The sequence below is a fragment of the Salminus brasiliensis genome, chromosome 11, assembly GCF_030463535.1.
Source record: "Salminus brasiliensis chromosome 11, fSalBra1.hap2, whole genome shotgun sequence".
NCBI classification, from domain to species: Eukaryota; Metazoa; Chordata; class Actinopteri; order Characiformes; family Bryconidae; genus Salminus; species Salminus brasiliensis.
In genome coordinates, this window is record NC_132888.1 from 9,700,913 (window position 1) to 9,720,618 (window position 19,706).

The 19,706-nt window shown below is 37.4% G+C and overlaps 2 protein-coding genes across 2 annotated transcripts; both read right to left on the reverse strand.

Moving 5' to 3' along the window:
• Nucleotides 1-2,438: 2,438 nt before the first annotated feature.
• LOC140565593 (green-sensitive opsin-3) lies at nt 2,439-4,692 on the reverse strand. The gene is made up of 5 exons (XM_072691603.1): nt 4,323-4,692; nt 4,062-4,230; nt 3,324-3,489; nt 2,659-2,898; nt 2,439-2,580 (listed from the first exon to the last, which is right to left on the reverse strand). The coding sequence occupies exons 1-5, from the start codon at nt 4,690-4,692 to the stop codon at nt 2,470-2,472; spliced, it is 1,056 nt and encodes a 351-aa protein (XP_072547704.1). The 3' UTR covers nt 2,439-2,469.
• Nucleotides 4,693-9,889: 5,197 nt separating this feature from the next.
• On the reverse strand, nt 9,890-19,034 carry msh5 (mutS homolog 5). The gene is made up of 24 exons (XM_072691098.1): nt 18,942-19,034; nt 18,668-18,791; nt 17,455-17,535; nt 17,310-17,363; nt 16,871-16,992; nt 16,511-16,620; nt 15,856-15,891; nt 15,677-15,759; nt 15,491-15,536; nt 15,276-15,414; nt 15,009-15,071; nt 14,782-14,910; nt 14,529-14,601; nt 14,276-14,385; nt 14,096-14,176; nt 13,266-13,353; nt 12,415-12,601; nt 12,168-12,294; nt 11,815-11,964; nt 11,544-11,618; nt 11,295-11,441; nt 10,850-10,987; nt 10,480-10,553; nt 9,890-9,998 (listed from the first exon to the last, which is right to left on the reverse strand). Exons 1-24 carry the CDS (start codon nt 19,032-19,034, stop codon nt 9,890-9,892), a joined length of 2,439 nt encoding a protein of 812 aa, XP_072547199.1.
• Between the last annotated feature and the right edge of the window lie 672 nt (nt 19,035-19,706).

Genomic DNA, 19,706 nt, shown 5'->3' on the forward strand with positions numbered 1-19,706 from the left:
TAATGCTTAATTTTTGTGCTCCCCTTTGAGAGGGGCAGGAGAAGAGGGCGTGGCATTGCTCTACATGTTCCTCTCAGACATCTCTATGTGTTAGAAGGGTATGGCCCTCATGAAATCAGTGACATTGCTTGGCTTTATGATCAGTGACAACCGGGCAATCTATGCAGTAAGATAGTTAATACTCATTTATGCATAGCAGTGATATTGAAGCCCAAGGCATTTGCCATGCTGAATATGCTTCATGGTGATGTGCTGGTGTAATCATAAAATGATAATTCCCTTTTTAAATCTCTTGCTCTTCAAAACGACTGCACAGGAATTCAAAATGATCAGTCTACGTTTAACCAAAAAGAGCAGGCCCTGTAACATTTGATAGGTGCTTTACCACAGCTCAAATCCCACAAAGCGTTAAGATCCCTAATTGCTCTTAAGCATCAAAAGCTAATCTACCATGAGATAACAAGATTAAAAGACCTTTAACATTTGCCACCTTTACACAATAGAATTAGATGTGTCATGAGCATACTGTGACAAAAGGATTTTGTTAGGTGTTCAGGAATGGGTTGGCCACTTCCCATGGTTGTGAGACATTGTGATTATCTCTATTAAGCAACAGCAAGTGAAAGATTTAGATATAACAGATTCAGTATAAAAGCTATTGAATACATGGGTAGCACAGGTATTTATTTTAAGCAAGATTTATCCTACAAACTAGTAGGTGAAAAGTATTAAGTGAGAACAGGAAGCTACTTAAGTAATTCCTTGTAAGTCTAATCCATGGATTATCTGCACCTACAAGAACTAAAACCGACTTTAACTTGTGTCCCAACATGTCAAAGCCCTTTTTCGAGTCAAAGGGCAAAAAAACTGATAGTCTTTCAATGCTGGGCCTGTGTAGATTAGCTACAGTTAGCATTCTTGACAAGAGAGTGGTTCTTCTATCTGAGGAACCACTGTACAATCAACACAACCCCAAATTAAATCATCTGTAATATTAAACAGCATATGACTGTATACTGTAAGAAATACAGTGCTCAGTTCATCTATCAGTAAACACCTTTGATTATATGCAGCCTAACATTACGGTTCTACTTCTGTTTAATATCAAATAATTTTGTCACCTTTAATGCATTTACTGAATATTTTAATCTGTTATTTGATGTATAAATACTAATTATATAACTTTAATTGGGGTGAAAAACAATCAGATGTAGTTTTACAAGCCTGTTTACAGCCCTGTTATTTTGAATGAAACAGAGGGATCATGTATAATAATTTTAAGCCGTTTTATTGGCTGGTTTACACCACCACCATGACTCAACGGAAATCACATAGCATAGCAATTTTTAACACTGTGACAAAAACCCTGTAAATATTTTTTTATGAATAATATTGCTGTCTTCCTGGCCTAGTTAACTTTTAGCTAGCTGCAAACATTGTAGCCAGGTTAGTTTTTGGCCTTGCACCCACTCATTTTGGCTTTGGGTCTTAGTGGAAAATAATAACAAGCCAGACACTCAGCTTTGCATCTTCACATTCTGGTTTGAGCTCCCCTTCTAGGGACACTGACACATGGAAAAGCCATGGTCACGAGGCCTTGTTCGTGTCGCAACCCCTATTCTAATAATTAGCAGAGTCAAATGGTTATGTGCGGCTCTCCGGTGTTTCAACACCACCATATTCTCCTGCAATGGCCATCACAAATTGCAGTTTGGGGGTTTTGGAATTGGCCCATTTTACAGCTCTGTTTTGGTTATGGATTTTCTTCTGAAGGAAGAGATTCACGGTTTGTCAGTTCCAACTACCGAACTCTCATTAATTAACTACACCAAGATAAATACAGGTTGACACTATAGGGCACCTTTAAGCAAAAAGGACAGAGAAATGTCTTTAACCATAAAACAATGAATGTAATATTAGATCTTCAGACATTTAGGAGGTCTTATTAATGTTTAAGAAAGCCTTTCATAACACAGGGAAACCTGATTCTTCTGAAGCTTTATACATTCAGTGTTGCTCTTACAGCACATTTTGAATGTTCATGTACAACATTTAACCATTCTTAAATTTAAATCCTATCCTTAAAGAACTAGATTAATGAGGAATCAAATTAGGGTGCATATGTTTTAAAATGCACTGTTTATTAATTGTATAATCTTTTTTTGGTCTTTTTTAAATGCTTTGTAGATACAAAAATATATTATACAGAACATAAAACATAACGGATTGAGAGAGAACAGAACAGGGTGACACTGAGCAAGCACTGACATCCTGAGTGGTAAGTCAGCATAGTTTCGTTTTAAGCTTTTGATAGAGACAAACAATACAAACATTACCGAAACTCTCTGTCAGCCCCTACTGTAGCATGTTGAGAGGTCCATGTAAGCAACACCACAGTGCAAGTCAAGAGTCCAAGAGTTCCAGAGTTCCAAGAGTTCTAAGTTTGTTTCAGTGATGATACAGAGGCCTTTACGCTGGGGACACACTGGACACTTCTGTCTTAGTGGACACTGTTGAGGACTCATCGTCTCCCATGGGGTTCTTGCCACAAAACAGGGTCGTCAGCATGCAGTTACGGAACTATAAAGAAAAACAAGTCATGTTAACAAGCAAGGAACAGCAAGGTGCATCTCTTTCCTAGAGCAAAGTAGGACTGACCTGTTTGTTCAGCAGCACATATATGACAGGGTTGAAGAGAGCTGAGCTTTTGGAGAAAAAGGCAGGAATAGCCATGAACTGGGCAGTGAAGGCAGCACCTTTGTTGAAAAATATCCAAGCAGCAACGCTGGCATATGGAGTCCAGGCCACCAGGAATCCCACAACCATCAGGATGACCATTCGAGTGACTTCTTTCTCGGCTTTCTGAGTAGAGGCAGAGTCCTGCTGAGCTGCTGCAGCCTGGGGTTAACAAACACAGATGACAACAATAAAACAATGAAACTGGTGCTTTTATATCAGGTTTTTTATTGTGGAATAAAATAAATTGTATTTACATTTAATAATATAAGTATTTTATTGTAAAAAAAAACAAAAAAAAACAAATCTGAATTAAGATCTGAAGACAACAATAATCTATAATAATAATCTATACTATATATTAATAATAAACTTAAAGGAATAAAGGAATATAAGCTCTACTCCCTACTGAATAAATACTAAACCATATTTATACTGTGGTATTTACATTAATTTATGTATATATTGATTATCATAACTAAAAGCATCAGTAGTATGCATATTATAGAAGTAGGTGGTAAAGGTAATTTTAAGTGTCAAAATGAAAAAATACATATGACAGGTGTGTTTGAGAAAGAGTTACTTACCGCTTTGACTGTGCAGACAAGCCGTCCATAAGTGAAGAAGATGACCGTGACAGGGATAATGAAGTGAACGATGAACATGTAGAGAACATAGGACTCGTTGTTGTATTTAGGGTTGAGTGTATAGTAGTCTGGTCCACAGGAGCACTGCAGTCCCTCAGGAATGTACCTGTTTATTGACCAAACTAGAATTTTATATTTGAATAACTGAATAGTTTTGTAATTTTCACTCGGACAAAAATAATTGTTTTTAGAAAGAATTGCATTTTTTCCCCAATCAAACATCATTTATACAGTGTTACAGTGTGTTAATATTAAGCAGGTCCTCTGATATGTGGCAACACAACGGTAGCGGCAGATCCTTTACGTCCTGTAAACTGTGAGGTGGGGCCTCCATGGATTGCATCAATTAGTCTTCGGTACCCATTGCCCTGTCGCTGGATCACCAGTTGTTATTTCTTGGAGCACTTTTGGTAGGTACTAACCACTGCTTACCAAAAAGTGGAGATATCCTGACCCAGTCACCTAGACATGACAATTTGGCCCTTGTTAAACTGTCTGAGATCAAAAGCCCATTTTACCTGCTTTTAACACATCACCTTAATTAATGATCATCACCACTGTTAATGAAGAATGACAGAATGAAGAATTAATGTTTTTCACTTCACCTGTTTTTGGTGCTAATGTTTTAGCTGATAGATGCTGATGCAAAACAGTTAAAGATAAGACAGTGAGCCTTACCTGGACCATCCAATAAGAGGGGGAGCAGCACAGGTCATTGCCATGACCCAGGTAAAAGCAATGCCTCCTAATGCATAAGCAGATGAGAATTTGAAGCTTCCCATGGGCTTGCAGACCACAATGTATCTCTCAATGGCCAGCACCACTAATGACCAGAGAGCCACTTCACCTGGAGAAAATATGTCACAATAATTAACATAGTTAACATTGAAGTGTATCAAAATCTGTTCACAGCCTGAGTGAATGTTTAGTATTGCTCACCTCCAAGTGTTGCCATAAACCCTTCAATGGCGCAGCCCATAGGCCCAAAGTAAAAGTAGCCGTTGACAGCTGAAGTGATGGTGATGGTGAACCCAAAGCAGACCATGATCATCCCAGCCACGGCCAGGTTAACCAGGATAAAGTTAAGCGGCTGTCTGAGTTTCTTGTGCTGGGCCGTGACAAAAAGGGTGAAGCCGTTGATGGGGAAACCCAAACATATCAGAAAAAACATGTAGCAAGCCAGCATCTTAAACTGCCATGGGTCTGCTAAATAGTACTGCTCGTACAAAAAAGGATCTCGTACGAGCCCTGTGCGGTTGCTCATAGGGATGTAGAAGTTGTCACCCTCAAAACCGTGTAGACCTGACATGTCTGAGGTTGTTAATGTATCAGCAAAGGATTCTCTGCTTGCTCCTTGCCCTCTGCCGCCTCAGTGTTGTCCAAATGGCAGCATTTATACCTTGATTAAAGGGATTTTAGGGGATTAGTGGAATAGTGATCAAGAAGGACGCTGAGAGGTGGCAGATTGAGGTCTAAGCTTACAGAGATTCATTAGAAGGTGTGAAACAAGATAAACAAATGTTTAGCTTCCAAGCTGAGATTTGAAGGATTTTCTCAACATGAAACAATAACCTTAACTCTGTTCTCAAGAAAAAGCAAAATAATTAAGTAATATGATGCAAAAACAATTTGCCCATTTGTAAGCCAATGTAATAGTCTGTTATTGTAAAAATTTAAAGCCATCCTTTGTTTTATTTAGGAATGTGGCAAAAGCTAAATCTGTGTATACAAAAGTTAAGTGCATTTCTGTGATTCAGAATTGGAGTTAATGTGATATGATGTGATATAATGTAAAGACAAGACTTTTTAATCTGAGTATGTAGTTCTCTCCACTAACTGTGCAGCAGCGGCCTGAGAAGTAATACCTGACAGCAGGGTTGGAATAAGAGGAATGAGATTTTTGTTCTCTTAAATTTCCCTTTTCTTGTTAGTTTAACAAACTGACAGCACCGCGGTGATATTCTGCCAAACTTTGTGATTGAAATATCCATATCTTTACCCCCAATGTTTTCATTTAGTCCATCCTCTTCTCTGTTACGAAGCGACACTTTTGCCAAGACTTTCCAGGTCAATCCTACTGCCTCATCAGAAACTAATCTGACACTACCTATGCTTTAACACCTGACCTCACCTGCCAATTTCACTTATGGTGATAGTGAAACAAGCAGCAGTGTCATCATGTAAAAAACACATAGACATGGCTTTTGCCATTACCAGGTGTTAGGGCTGCTTAAACCCACAGATAAAAAACTCCCATTTACAATTATGTGATAAGGCATGTTATCATATAAACAATGAATACTCTAAATTGTGTAAAAATATTTTAATGTACTTACTTATGTCTTACTCATTTCCAATGTAAATAAAAACACTAAGAAAAGTTTTATGGTTTTATTCAGGCAGAAATATATTTTATATACAGTGGCATGCAATTGTTTGGGTGCCCTGGTCAAAATTTCTGTTACTGTGAAAAGCTGAGTGAATAAAAGACCATCTGATATCCAAACAATTTAAAAAATGACACATTTCTTTAAGCAAGATATATTTTACATTTACATATTTTACAAGTTCAAAGTAACACAAAAGGAAAAGGGCTCAAAGAAAACATTTTTGGATTTGGATTTTTACCCATTGTTTTGTTTTTTTGTTTTTTTTGCAAGAGGTGAGATATTTGCTGGGACATGGGGCTATAAGAGCCATGGCAAACCTTGCAGTTCTTTGTGGATTTTGAGGTCTGTTCGTCTTCAGCCTTTTGTTGACAGTGTGATGTTTGCTTCCAAATTTCCTGGTATTGATTTGAATCCATTGTTCCCTCTCCAGTAAAATGTTCCTCGTCCTACTGTCTGGAAATCAGGCCCAAAGCTAAATCAAATCTCCCCCATGCTTAACAGTTAGAGACTGTTTCACTTGTTTACATATTGTTTATATATTCCCTTGATGCTGAATTCTATGGTAAGGACGCAGGAAATGTTTTCTTCTGATGACTCTTCTATGAAGGTCACATTTGTGCAGGTGCCGCTGCACAGTAGAACAGTGCACCACCTCTCCAGGTATGCTAAATCTTCTTGAACAGGGATTTGAATTTGCCTAGGAGCAGGTCTGCTCTGCCAGACCTCAACTTGACCTGAAGAAACAGCCACCTGAAAACTCTTTAATCTTCCCGTATAGCCTTCACATGCTTTGTGGGCATCAGATATTTTAATTTTCAGCTTTCAGAGCTGCAAATATGACCCTTTCCAAGACAGAAAAGACAGTGACTGACGTTGTTTTTTCTATTTCAATACAGACAGTCTAATGTCTCAGACTAGGAAGGATTAGGCTTGTGGCAGGTGTTATGGTAAAGGGGTTAACACCTTAAGAACAAACCTATACAGCTTACAGAAGAGGTCATGTACGTGTATACATTTTATTCTTTCATTGACCTGAAATTAGACTGACTGATCTGTGTGGAAAATCAGCAATAATCTAATTCTCATAAACTGACACTGATTGTGAAGACATCAAAGAGACAAACAGCAACAGTAATGAGGAATGTGAGGTTGATGAGCCCACAATGAGAAGCTTGCTTTGCACACAAACCCCAGGAAGACTATCAGCTAATGAGATAGCAGCTAATGGGGATAAAACAGTAAAACAAACAAGGCATTATGTAGTTTCCTTGTGCCTGACAGAGCGACCAACTTGGGAAAGACAAATGGTTGGTATATGCTGATCAACAATTTCATTTTAGCTTGTGGGTCATACTCAAGTTAAACTTTTTGTAAACAAATCCTTATCCTAATATACTAATATTGTATAAAAAAAATATTAATTACATATTTAAATGTAAAAACAATATAAATTAATATAAATATTAATAGAATATTTCAAGTTAAAAACAATAAATAAAAAAATAAATTTAAGGACATTCATAATAAATATTACTCTGTAATATTTATGAATATTAACTTTTAATCATAAACTTTACTACTTTACTTATGTTAATATTAATATATTGTAGACTGTACAATGGTTAAAATCAGTAGACTGCAACTTTTTAAATAAATTTTAGTTTATAGTATTTACCATGTCATACTGCACATATTAAAATCATGAAAATATATTTCACATAAGCAATAAGTAAACAACTCACTACCGTTGATATACAGTTGAAGTGGTCGATATACACAACGGTGATCTCATTTTCATCTGTAAATGGTCATACATACCTTTAAAATGTGATGTCCACTACTTCTGGGACGCACAAGATGCACAACAAGACGTTCAAAAAGACATCATGATGGGCTTCAATTCTGTTGAAGGTGGTGTGCTCTGGTTTTCAACCTCCAGGCATGTGGGGCTGATGAGTGATAGTTGAGATGCCTCGTATCCGGTGAAATTCTGATAAATGAACTAAATTCAACAACTTTGTTTCAACAAAATAATGCTCTAACAGTAAATCTTTAACAACAGTGTAAAAAGTAATGTGTAGAAGTTATAGCAGTGTATAAAAGCCTAAAAATAAATCAAGAACATTAATATATAATACTTACGAAATGATAAAACTGTACATTCAACATCTGCATCCTAAATCCACATCCCAAGGGGGGGTGAGCATGGTAGCAGGTCTTCACCAATTTGCTCAAATAGTGTCAAAATAGTGCTGTCGCCTTGCTTGTCTCACCGTTTCAGGAACACTGGAGGCTTCAGGCACCTAAACACCTTTTTAAAGTCTTAAAGCAGCTAGAATTAGAGTTTAGTCTGTCCTTATCCTGGCATTTGTTATAGTCATTGTGGATTAGAGCTCCTCAAGTAAATTGGAATTGTTCTAACCAACTCAATTACAGCCATTTTGCCCATTAGATGTGACATTCTTGGCTCACTCTGACAGGTCTTATCCGCTAAAACGCCCTTGAGGTTAATCATCCAAAACAAGCTTCCAAATGGCTTTGTACCAACTCTGCAAACCCATTTGTAGTTAATTTAAGGTATGATACAGATAATGTGAATGTGGTAAAAGTGAATATTCCAAAGCTATCATGTAGACAATAAATCACACAGCCTAAACAAGATGAACTGAATGACTAACTTGGATTAATGTCGTTATAGTCTTAATCACCAGACCACAACTATCAGGGCACATTACAGGACTGTCATTCTACAAGGACTATGATATTCAAAGGTGTTTCTCAACATTTCAAAATGACTTAAATTGAAATAAATTATTCAAGGTTTTCAAAGTTTTTTTCCTTCTCCTATAAAGTTGCTGTTTTGGAGATGCATGTTTTTCATTGGACAGTGATGATATGTTGTATAGGGTGTGTTTTATACTCATGTATATTTGTGTTTATGAACAAGCAAACACCATTACCTAATTTTAAATTTCACCCTCCAAACAACAAACTTTATGATGTTATTTGTCTTATACATTCAGATTGATTTAATGCACACAAGAAGAAAAAGGTCAAAAAGTTATACTTACACATAAGCATAAAGTTGCATGTGGCCATAAAAACATCCTGCATAACTAAGGATCAGTAGGCCTCCATTTCTTTATGTCTACAGATCATATACTGTATCTACAGTTAGCCGTCCTCTTGCTTGTAACTATGAGAGTAAAATATCCAAGCGTGTCTGTTCGTTCCAAAGCAGGCAGATTTAGAATCTGTCAGTCTATTCTTACCTTGGCTCTGTGTAATTTAACAGTGTGGCATACAGCTGCTCAGCTAACTGGGCAACTCGATTGTAACTAAACAACTCAATTAGGTCTGACAGACTTTGGCACTCTCAAGGCAACCTCACCTTCTGTTTAAGTAAGGTTGTGGCCAAAGTGTTGCTTCAGATACCTTGGAGATTTGTTACCCAATTCAAATCCAAAAAACATGAACCATTCAATCACAACCACTTACACGCCCAATGACGTGTTAACATATCGGCATAATAATGCTATTTTACCATGAGCAATGAAAAAAGGACAATAGACAACTCTATAACCCAGAACCCAGGATACCTTGGGTATTCTAGTAAATTCTAGTTTGTATGGCAAAGTACAGTACAATCTATCTATCCATTTTCCTAACTATCCAGTTTTCTTACATGTGTCCTTCTTGACTGGCTCAGATTAGCAGGACAGAACCCTTGCTTTTGTAAAGACAGATGGCTCAAGAGCCTAATTAATTCAATAAAATGTGATAACACAGCTGCTTCTGTCCAATGTAGTGACATGGGATTAGTGACTGCAGATATTCATGAACCCTTCCACGAAAAAAACTCAGCCCTCACCTGACCTCAGTAACTAATTTATGCAAAATACATGTTTTTACAAAATCATTTAAACTAAACTAATGTTTAAACAGAAACACTGATTAACAGATAAAATAAATTACAAAATGTCTTGACATAAAAAGCTACATTTGCAACAAACAATCGCTATAAAACTCACTAATTAACAGAGCATGTGGAAGATCTTTCATTTGTTACACTGTCTTAACCTTTAATAAAAGTGTAAAAAAAATAATTTAAAAACTTCACAGCCCTTCTCCAATTGGCAGCAGCTCCTTTTTCATAAACCTCACCAGATCCACTGATAAGTCATCCAAATCAAGAGCCAAGAACTTCTCTACCACTCCTTTACATCTGACAACAGAGACAAAAACAGGTGCAACAGTAGTTAACTGCATCCCAGCATACATGATAAGAATGTTAAAAATTACACTGAAGTTTCTTTTTTGGCAGCCAGAGAGAATTACAGTACAGCTCTGACAGCATAACGTAAATAGGCAGATTTGCTTAGAGACAGAATTTGACCTGGTATTTTTAAAACAATATCATGGCCAAATGAGACAGCTCCATCCATAACAATAGCATTGCTTGCATTCTCTACAGTGAATTACTCCTAGGACGTCAGAATTAAGCATGTAAAGAGCAGGACATGCATACAACCATTCATTGTTCAAACCTTCAAAAATGTCTTTAGGTCAGTAAATCTGATGCAGATGCAGTGCTAGTCTTTGTAAGATGATGTGCTAGCTGTCATCCCCTCATACTAGTGATACATTTTTTTGTGAAATACCTTATATTTAAAACACAATATTTGCTTCTTCTATTGAACACAAACCTGTTAATCTGTTCATCACCGGAGGGCTGGTCAATCCTTTTGATGGTCTGTCCTGTTCTGTATAATTCTGATACCTACATACAGTAATAATAATAATAATAATAAGAAGAAGATGTTAATAAAAATGTAAGCTTTTAAAAAGCTATAGCAAATTGTTCTCAAAGTTTTAAATTCTTGATGAAGTTATTTTACATAACTGTAGTTTTCTGGCTCATGACAAACATTAGTGCTGCACAGAAATCTGAGGAACAAATACCTCCACTTTAAAACAATGTAGAATTTTATCTGCTTCGCCCGAATAATAATTCATGCCACAATGTTGCTATGCCACCATCTATGCTGTATGGGGAGTGTGTTGAGGAACAAATACCTCCACTCCTCTCTGCACCAGGGTAGGTTGCAGGCCAGCCAGTGTGGCAATGTTAGCAGCATAGCTGGACTGGCAAATGCCTTCCTTCAGCTGGTAGAGAAAGACCAACTCCTCTCCATCTACAGCAGTCTCTAGAGTCTATCCATATAGACATAAATTATGCATCATAAAAAGTAACCATATGATTTTACAGAATTATACAGAATTGTTTGACAGAAACATCAGAAAATGGCCTATGGTAGTAATGTGGGACATGAATGCATGGGAAACAGAAGGGAAAGTAATGCACTAAATATATAGTCTATGATGCACATGCATATGGAAAACTGTACTATCTATTACATCATCTAATACATTAACACAATTATGGCCAAAAGTAAGCAAAGTTTTAGTACAACAGTGAAGTCTGAATTTTATCACTGTTTTAAAATCAGTAGATTCACACCAGCAAGGAGAGAAGAGGAGACTGAGGCAGAAGGCCCAGCTGCAGAACACTGTGAAAGTTTGTAGCCAAAACAACAACTGGACACTCAGATGGAGCTCTGCGTAACCAGTGATTCAGACACGCAGCTAAGAGTGATAAACCATCAACCTGCAAACACACCCACACAGTATTAGTATTAATACTTTACTAGTTTCTCTCATTAATTATCAAATAATAATTATCAATATTCTACAATGGTTTTGAACTCACTGTATTGGTTCCTTTGCCAAACTCATCCACCAACACAAGTGACTTTCCAGTGCTGTAGTTCAAAGCATAAGACATCTAGATGGGATGGGATTTCAAAGTATATGCTTAAAAAAGATGTAAAAGATTAATTTAAATCTTTACAAAGATTTCCACATGAGTAAAATCTATTATATCAACATCACTAGGTCTCTGAGTCTGTTTGATTTGTCTGATATATAAAGTATATATACTTTTAGGACAGGTGGTCTGTGAGTGTAGCAAACATTTGTACCTGGTTCACGTCTATCATGAAGGTGCTCAGGCCCACAGACACAGATTCACGACTGTGCATGCGGGTGAAGATGGCATCCACCAGACCAATCTCAGCCTCTTTGGCCGGCACATCAGAGCCAATCAGGGCCATGAACACAATCAGGCCAACCTATACCAACCACATACTGTTAACAATGAATGTGACAGAATGGGTCTACAGACATGGCAGGCATGTGTCATCATAAAAACATAATAGCATATGTCTGTGTGTTAATGGGGTACTTTCTTTACGTATGGTACCATATTTCAACATGTAAAGTATATAGATTGTAGGTGTATATTTGTATGCATCTGGCTATGTGCTGCACTTGCCTGTTTTAGGTAAATGCTCTTGCCAGAAGAGTTTGGTCCTGTTAGTACCTTGACCTTTCCCTCAGTCTCAGAAGAGATGCATGGATTCGCCACGCATACTGGCAAACACAGCTCCAATAGAGGATGTCTAAGGGAGAAAGGTAAAAGGAGATAAAGTATACAGCTAGAATGAGTTATCGCACTAAACTGGATTCTAAATCAGGCACTCAATTATACCCACCTTCCCTAATCGTAAATAATACTATACCTTGACTGATGCAGTATCAATCTGCAGTTTGCCGTCAGTGTAGGGGAGCAGTAGCCGTAGTTCTGGGAGGCCTGTGCCAATGCCATAAGGCAGTCCAGCTCAGCACATAGGGACAGAACCTTATAGAGGCAGCTGCTGCGTTGCAGCACAGTGGCTTGGAGTTGTGTCATCACTGCCCTTTCCATGTCTGAAATACACATTCACAAGCTTTCATAATCACTGAAAGCCTATGTTAAACTGATATTCAGCAATGCAACGAGTACACTTTTAACTGCAAGCTTATAATTCAGTTAGTGCTATAAAGTATGTGAAAAATATTCAGCTGCTACTATGAAACAAATACATACAGTGACAAGTTGACCCTTTTTTCAGAAACAGATTGTCAAAAGGCATACATTTAAACAACTCTTTTAGATTATAGGAAATATTACCTTTGTAATATAATCAAAAAGGAAAGGGTCTGAAGTAAATTCAAAATAACTTAAAAGAAAAGCATTGCCAATACTTAGTAACATCAGCCTATTTATTCATTTTTTTTATTTTATTTATAGGCTGGTAACATCAGCATTCATTGAGCAATGCCATAGAAACACCACTTTTAGTTTCACAAAGAACCATTCTATTAAAGAGATCTGTACTTTAAGGGTTAAAGAAACCTCACCTGATGGAAATGCTCATTATCAATTTTACGGTTCTTCACACCCACAGATCTCTTTTATGAAATGCTTCTTCTATGGAATCACTTAAAGAGCCATTTGAAGCATGTTTTTTAGGAATGTAGTCATTAGTTCCAGTTGAACAAACATCTCTGATACAGTAAAGATGGCCAGTGTCCAGACTTTGTAGTTCACCTTTGATGTCAGAGTGCAGGTCTCCCAGCATGTTGTCCAGCTCCTTAGTCCGGGCACTGCGGTAATGGAGCCTTTCTTCTGACACAAACTGAACCAATCACAAAGACACAAACATACAAAGATGCACACAATATACTTCACAGAGATGAACACACATCACACAATCAGTTATTTTAACTGGTGCCTTAAAAAGAGAGAATAGGAATTATTTGTAATTTTATTCAGTTTTTTTTTGGTAATTTACTTCGGTGAGTAGACTACTGTAAGTAATACTCCGTCCGGCCACCAGAGGTCCTTGTCCCAGCAATGGGCTCAATAACTCACACCTGACAGCAATACCCTAATCAGTCCCTCTACAAGTATCACCTCTCACTCTGCTGCGCCGTGCAAAGCATCGCCAGTTTGCTTGCTGCAATACTGAGCGTTCTCAATCGTGTTGGTTTGTTTTCTTGCTAAATCCCTGCCTGCCTTGTGACTTCGGATTGTTGGACTGTGTTTCTAGACTATTTTGCTTTGGATTTTTTGTTGCTCTTTTTGGCCTCTAACCCCTTCTTGGCACTGCCACTGACCATGGTTACTTTCACTGTGTTTTTGTGTTACGTTGCCTTGGTTATTAAACCTGCTTATGGGTTCTTTAAAGCTGCCTGGATCTGTATTGTTACACTGTAAACACTCTTATACAACACCTACACTGGCAGGACTGAAAATAGTATTTTTTGCCCAAAGTTTAAATACAGCATCTCTGAAATACAGTATGCTGTGTTCCATTTCTCTATATTTGACAAGGCCTTTTCTTATCCTGATATTTTATAGTTTACTTAAATACTCACAATAAAATCAAGACCTTCAATCTCAAAGTTTTCCTTCTCCAACATGCCAGGCAGTCGTGGTACTGAGAGGAGGAACCCAATCTATGAAATGAAAACAAAAATGATCCATTAATATAATATCAGTTAATGGTAAACTGGCCACAGATGGGGAAAAACTACAAAAAACACGACATCCCACACCAGAGGGATGTAGATGACACTGCAGGCAGAAAAACGGGAATCCAGATTCTCCAGCTCAGCACGGGCCACATCTGTTAGAAAATCTGACAGGCCCATCATTGTTCTTTTCTCTGAAGGGAAGGATAAGGAACTGTAATGAAGACTGTTTATTGACACAGATCACTTATACTTTTCTTAGAGTTTATCAGCACAAAGCTTATCAACTTGCCAAACACACAAAAAAACTGTAAGTAAAAAATCGTAACAGGCTCACTTTCATCAATGGCAGGGTCAACATTTGGCTTAACAGTGAAACGATTCTCAGCTAAACTACCTTCAAAATCAACCTGCAAAAGACAAAAACATATGTTTGTCATTAAACCTCTAAACCTCAAAAAGACCTAAAAGACCACAAACAACAAACATTCCATTTAATTTAAATGTAAAAACAATGTGTGGTAACGGCACCATAATTTCTTTACACAAGAAGAAAATGATTCATACATCTTATCCACGTTAAGTCTCACCACTTTGCTGATTAGTGTGGCAATGTAGTGGAGGTTGTCTGTAAAGCCTTCACTGATCTCTCGAAAAAGGTGGATGGTCTGGGGGAGCGAACGCACTGTGTCTCTGATCCCCACAGCACTGTACACAGTCTGAGGACCAGAAAAATAAACACAAGGGTTAAACAAAGGAAAACTTAACCAATTCATACATTTTATGAGGTTTTAGGTTAGAATAAGGTGTAAATTACCTTGTATAAACTCTGCCAGTCACAGACTTTGGTATGAGTTAGAGACATTTTGTAGAGTAAAGTCTGTAAAACAACATGAAAATAAGGTGAATCTGAAGAAATACATAAAGATAACAGACAAATAGCAGATTATGCTAAACTACATTAATGCCATTTGAATTGGACTTTTCAAGCTCAACTTGTCAATTTCAGTTAATCCAAAGAATTTGATATCTGTCAAATGTATGTCACCATAGACAGAGACACCATTAAGCATTAAGTTTGTACTGGAATGTTTCCGATGTTGCGCAGGAAATTCTGTAGCGTGTTCATCACATCAGAGTTGTGAGGAGAGGTAAAGTAACGAACCACCTCCTGTCTTCTCCTTAAAACACTCAGGTCTCTAGTGGGCCGGTGGAACCACTGCCTGGAAAACAGGAACAAAAGCTTAGCACTGGCTGTAGATTGAAGTAAGAGAATAAAGGAAAAAAGAGAAATCGTACCGTAAAAGCTTGGAGCCATACTTGCATCGGCAGCGATTCAGAATACCTGAAACATGCATGCTTAGTTTTTAATACGAACTAATATAAATGACTACGTTGCTAACATCTGCCATTCCTAATGATTTAAATCCAGACACTCCCAGAGACAGACAGTCACTACATAGTAACATGGAAGGTGTTATTTACCGTAGAGACTCAGGCCCTCCTTCACCCCTGACTGGAGCTTGTACACAGAAGGGTGCAGCTCAGATTTGAAAATCTGGAGAGCACTGAGGATATGTAATAAAAAAACAAATTAAACATATACTGTTTATTAACAGTACATACATTAAATATTTTTTTACAGTGAAACAGTTAACACGCACCTGTATGTGTCTCGGTCAATGTATACTATGTCATTTCTGTTAAAAGACAGGACAACAGATTGAATGCAGTGCTCTCCATACTTGAAGTACATACTTAACAATTTCAAATAGAGAATTACACAACCCTCTTCCCATATCAAATGTAATGCTTCAGACAATGGTAGGATGAGGACCGACACATGCCTCCAACACATGCATAACCAGCCACGATGCAACATCAACGGGCAACCAACGCATTCGGCGGAACTTTCGAGGCATCGGCTAACAAAGTGTTTCTCAATTCTGGTCCTGAAGGCTCCCTTTTAGTGGACTCTCTGCTTTATAACACCACCTGCAACTCTGAAAAGGCTTGTTAATGAGCTGATTAGGTGGCTCGGGTGGGCAGGGCAGGGTGAAACCAGATTTTTGAAAACCCGTTTCAGCCAGCATCACACTGAAGTGATGTGGGGAGCGGGAGAGAGCAATCTACCCAACTAGAATAAGAGAAAGGCAAATCCCAAACCTGGGATTTGAACCAGCGATTAACTATTCTGAGTTAACAGTTTTAAAATGCTTCAAATATATATTTTCAATAAATCACCAATTAAGAACATGAAAATAACAAACAAAAAAGTAAACAATGCAAATATTGTTGCAAGTGTTGTAAATGCCGTACAGTGTGTAGGTAAGTAACTGAAATATGGGAACCCCAACGCTGCTGTCTTCCAGTTCAACCCCAACTCTTCTCCGGTCTAGACATTTCAGGAGTCCTCCTATGCTCCTCATCTGTAAAAAAGTTCAATACCTTCTGTTCATATTTCATTTACTAAGTGATAACATATGAAACATTCAAGCATGTGTAAAAGCAAAGTCATGGGGCATAATAATACACATATTTTTAGGTTCAAAATAATGTTTGATTTAGAACATAATATTTTATTCTTACAAAATAACGGTGACATGTCTGTGAGAAAATGATTTGTGAACTGATCATCTGACTCTTAATTAAACATAACTAGAGATATGTTGGCCTTACCATTAGCACAGAATCAAATAAGATGCAGGAGGACAGATATGTGATTTTTTCTTTCTCAGTGATGGATGAAGGAAGAAAAGGGAGATGTGCTGACAGAAGCCTCTGTTTACTGACCTCTACTCCTGCAGTACAGAAATGCAGAACAGATGTCATGGACTAACACAGGCTGCATGTAGACTGAGCAAACTGTTTACAACATGCACTACACAGATATAAGGCTGTTGTTAATAAGTTAATTTGCACAACAGTAAATGAAATGTATGGTAATGCACTCTCACTTACTTTTATAAGAATAAAACTGGAGGGGGAAGCTTAAAGGGTGAACAAGAAGGCGTACAATCTGTAGGCCTGAGCTTGCAATTATAAAATCTCTATGGAACATAAATCACACAGACAAAGCCATAACCCCTCAGCTTTTCTATGAAACTTTTGTACTTACCAAAGTCAGCACTAGGATACACAACAACCTCTGGCCTGTAGTTGGGATTTGATCCTAAAATTAAAATAAGAACAAAGCACATTTACAGATATCTGTAGCTTCGCTCATGTACTGTATGGACCTTCAGAAGCCAAATATATTTTACCAAGTTCTCTGATAAACTGGACCATGTTCCGCTCCTGCTTCGCACTTGCGATGACAACATTAGGGCTGATCTCCTGAATGACTTAAAACAATAACTCATAGGTAATGTGCAGTTAAAAAACTTAAGAAACCTTAACATTTGGACTTGTAACTCCTTTTAGGTATCAGACAGGTAGGGTTGCAACAGTTAATTTACCTTTAGTATACACACTGTATGGACAAAAGTATTGGAACACCTGCTCATTCACTGTTCATTGTTCCGAAATCAAGGGCATTAAAAACGTTTATCCGACTATTAATTGGGTAATTGTCTCTACTGTCCAGGAAAGGACTACTGGATTTTGGGGCACTGCTGTGAGGATCTGATTGCATTCAGCGACAAGAGCATTAGTGAGGTAAGGATGCTGGATGATTACCACCCTTCCTCATCCCCAACTCACCCTAAAAGTACTGGATAGACCACCATCATTCCAGGGAACACAGTTTCACTGCTCCACAGCTCATTTATTTCTAAAGATAGATCCAATTATTTTTGCACATTCCATCCATTAACACACCACATTTTAACTATAGTAACGTGTTTGTTCAACCAAAAATCCTTTAGTTTTAATTGCTTCAATTGAGTCAACTGATAATGATAATAATAATAATAATAATAATAATAATAATAATAATAATAATTAGGATGCTGTGAAATTGAGAGATTTTCTGGAACTCTCATTGCATTGCAGCCCTACAGGCAAGGCACACATACACCCATTCCTATTATATATTCACAGATGACCATATATATATATATATATATATATATATATACACACACACACACACACACAGACACGCACTATTTCATCTCTGTATATATATTTGTATATTTGTATTCTGTATTTTTTTTTGCTTATATTTCTATATTTTCATATTTTTATATTTTATTCTTTAACTTAAATGTAACTTATTCTATTTTTATTTTCTTCATTTTTATTTTATTTTTCTTTTGCACTTTTGCACTTTACTTCATTAAGTTAAGGTTTAGTTAAGTTTAAATGTAGATTTTTATTGTATAGCTTGATGTGGTCATAAAAAGCATTTCACTGCAAGTTATACTGTGTATGACTATGTATGTGACAAATAAAATTTGATTTGATTTGATTTGATATCAAGTTAATTTTAATACATTAATGCATTTAGCAATGTAGTACATATATTTAAGTTACCTCTTCCCAACAGTTGAAGATCCTTGTTATCTGCTGCATCAAGCATGAAGTGCATGGAACAATCTCTACTGTCATAGAAACTAAGTCCAACCTGGCCATGTTGAGCAAGCACACTCATAAGTACCTTGAAGTTAAAGAAAGGTGAAAATCGGGTGAAACTCTACCTGATAGATTTGCCTATTAATACTATCACTTTAGCAAAGCCAAATGCTTTACAGTGACGTAGATAAACAGCTGAATTATATCTAATCATAACTAATCTGTAGTCACTCACCTCAGAAGGTCCTTCATTTTCATCTCCATCCAGACTAGCAGCGCAGGATGCCACAGGATCTCCTTCTCTTATACCATGACTCTCCTTAGCCATCTTTTAGGGTCACACCAAAACAATATTTACATTTTTCGATATTAGAAATGTTTAAAATCTGCTGTCTAATCAGTGGTAATGAGTGGTTATTTGTCAGTAAAGCACGTGGACATCACAAACAACAGTTCACTTCAACTATCAGTATATATACTAAATGGACAAAAGTAATGGGACACCTGCTCCTTAATTGTTCATTCTTCTGACATCAAGCTCATTATAAAGAGTTTATCCTGCATTTGTTGGAGCAACTGTCTCTGCTGTCCAGGAAAGGACTACTAGCTAGATTTTGAGGCACTGCTGTAAGGATTTGATTGCGTTCAGCGACAAGAGCGTTAGTGAGGTAGGGATGCTGAAGGATCACCACCCCTCCTCATCCCCAACTCACCCCAAAAATACTGGATAGAGCACCAGTATTTCCAGGGAACACAGTTTCACTGCTCCACAGCTCAAACCCCTCTATCCTACATTATCCTGGCATTAGACAAGGTGCCAGTAGGTTCATGTGTATCTACTCCAGAGAGTCCTATTCTACTGGCAATACTTCTTTACAGGGACTAGACAAGCTGTAGCTACCAGCATGGGTTCAACTCAAAGTGGCTGAATGTATTCCTTAGATGGGTGTCCACAAATATTTGGACACGCAGTGTACACAAACACAACACCAGTTAATTT

Excerpts from the sequence above, each read along its gene's own strand:
- LOC140565593 (XM_072691603.1), bottom strand. The coding sequence starts at position 4,692 with ATGTCAGGTCTACACGGTTTTGAGGGTGACAACTTCTACATCCCTATG. Across the intron at positions 4,231-4,322 it reads GTTTATGGCAACACTTGGAG|GTGAAGTGGCTCTCTGGTCA; the intron begins GTGAGCAATACT and ends TATTTTCTCCAG. Across the intron at positions 2,581-2,658 it reads ATGTGCTGCTGAACAAACAG|TTCCGTAACTGCATGCTGAC; the intron begins GTCAGTCCTACT and ends TTTTCTTTATAG.
- msh5 (XM_072691098.1), bottom strand. The coding sequence starts at position 19,034 with ATGGCTAAGGAGAGTCATGGTATAAGAGAAGGAGATCCTGTGGCATCC. Across the intron at positions 14,911-15,008 it reads ACTGGCAGAGTTTATACAAG|ACTGTGTACAGTGCTGTGGG; the intron begins GTAATTTACACC and ends TCTGGTCCTCAG. Across the intron at positions 9,999-10,479 it reads GGTGATGAACAGATTAACAG|ATGTAAAGGAGTGGTAGAGA; the intron begins GTTTGTGTTCAA and ends CTCTGTTGTCAG.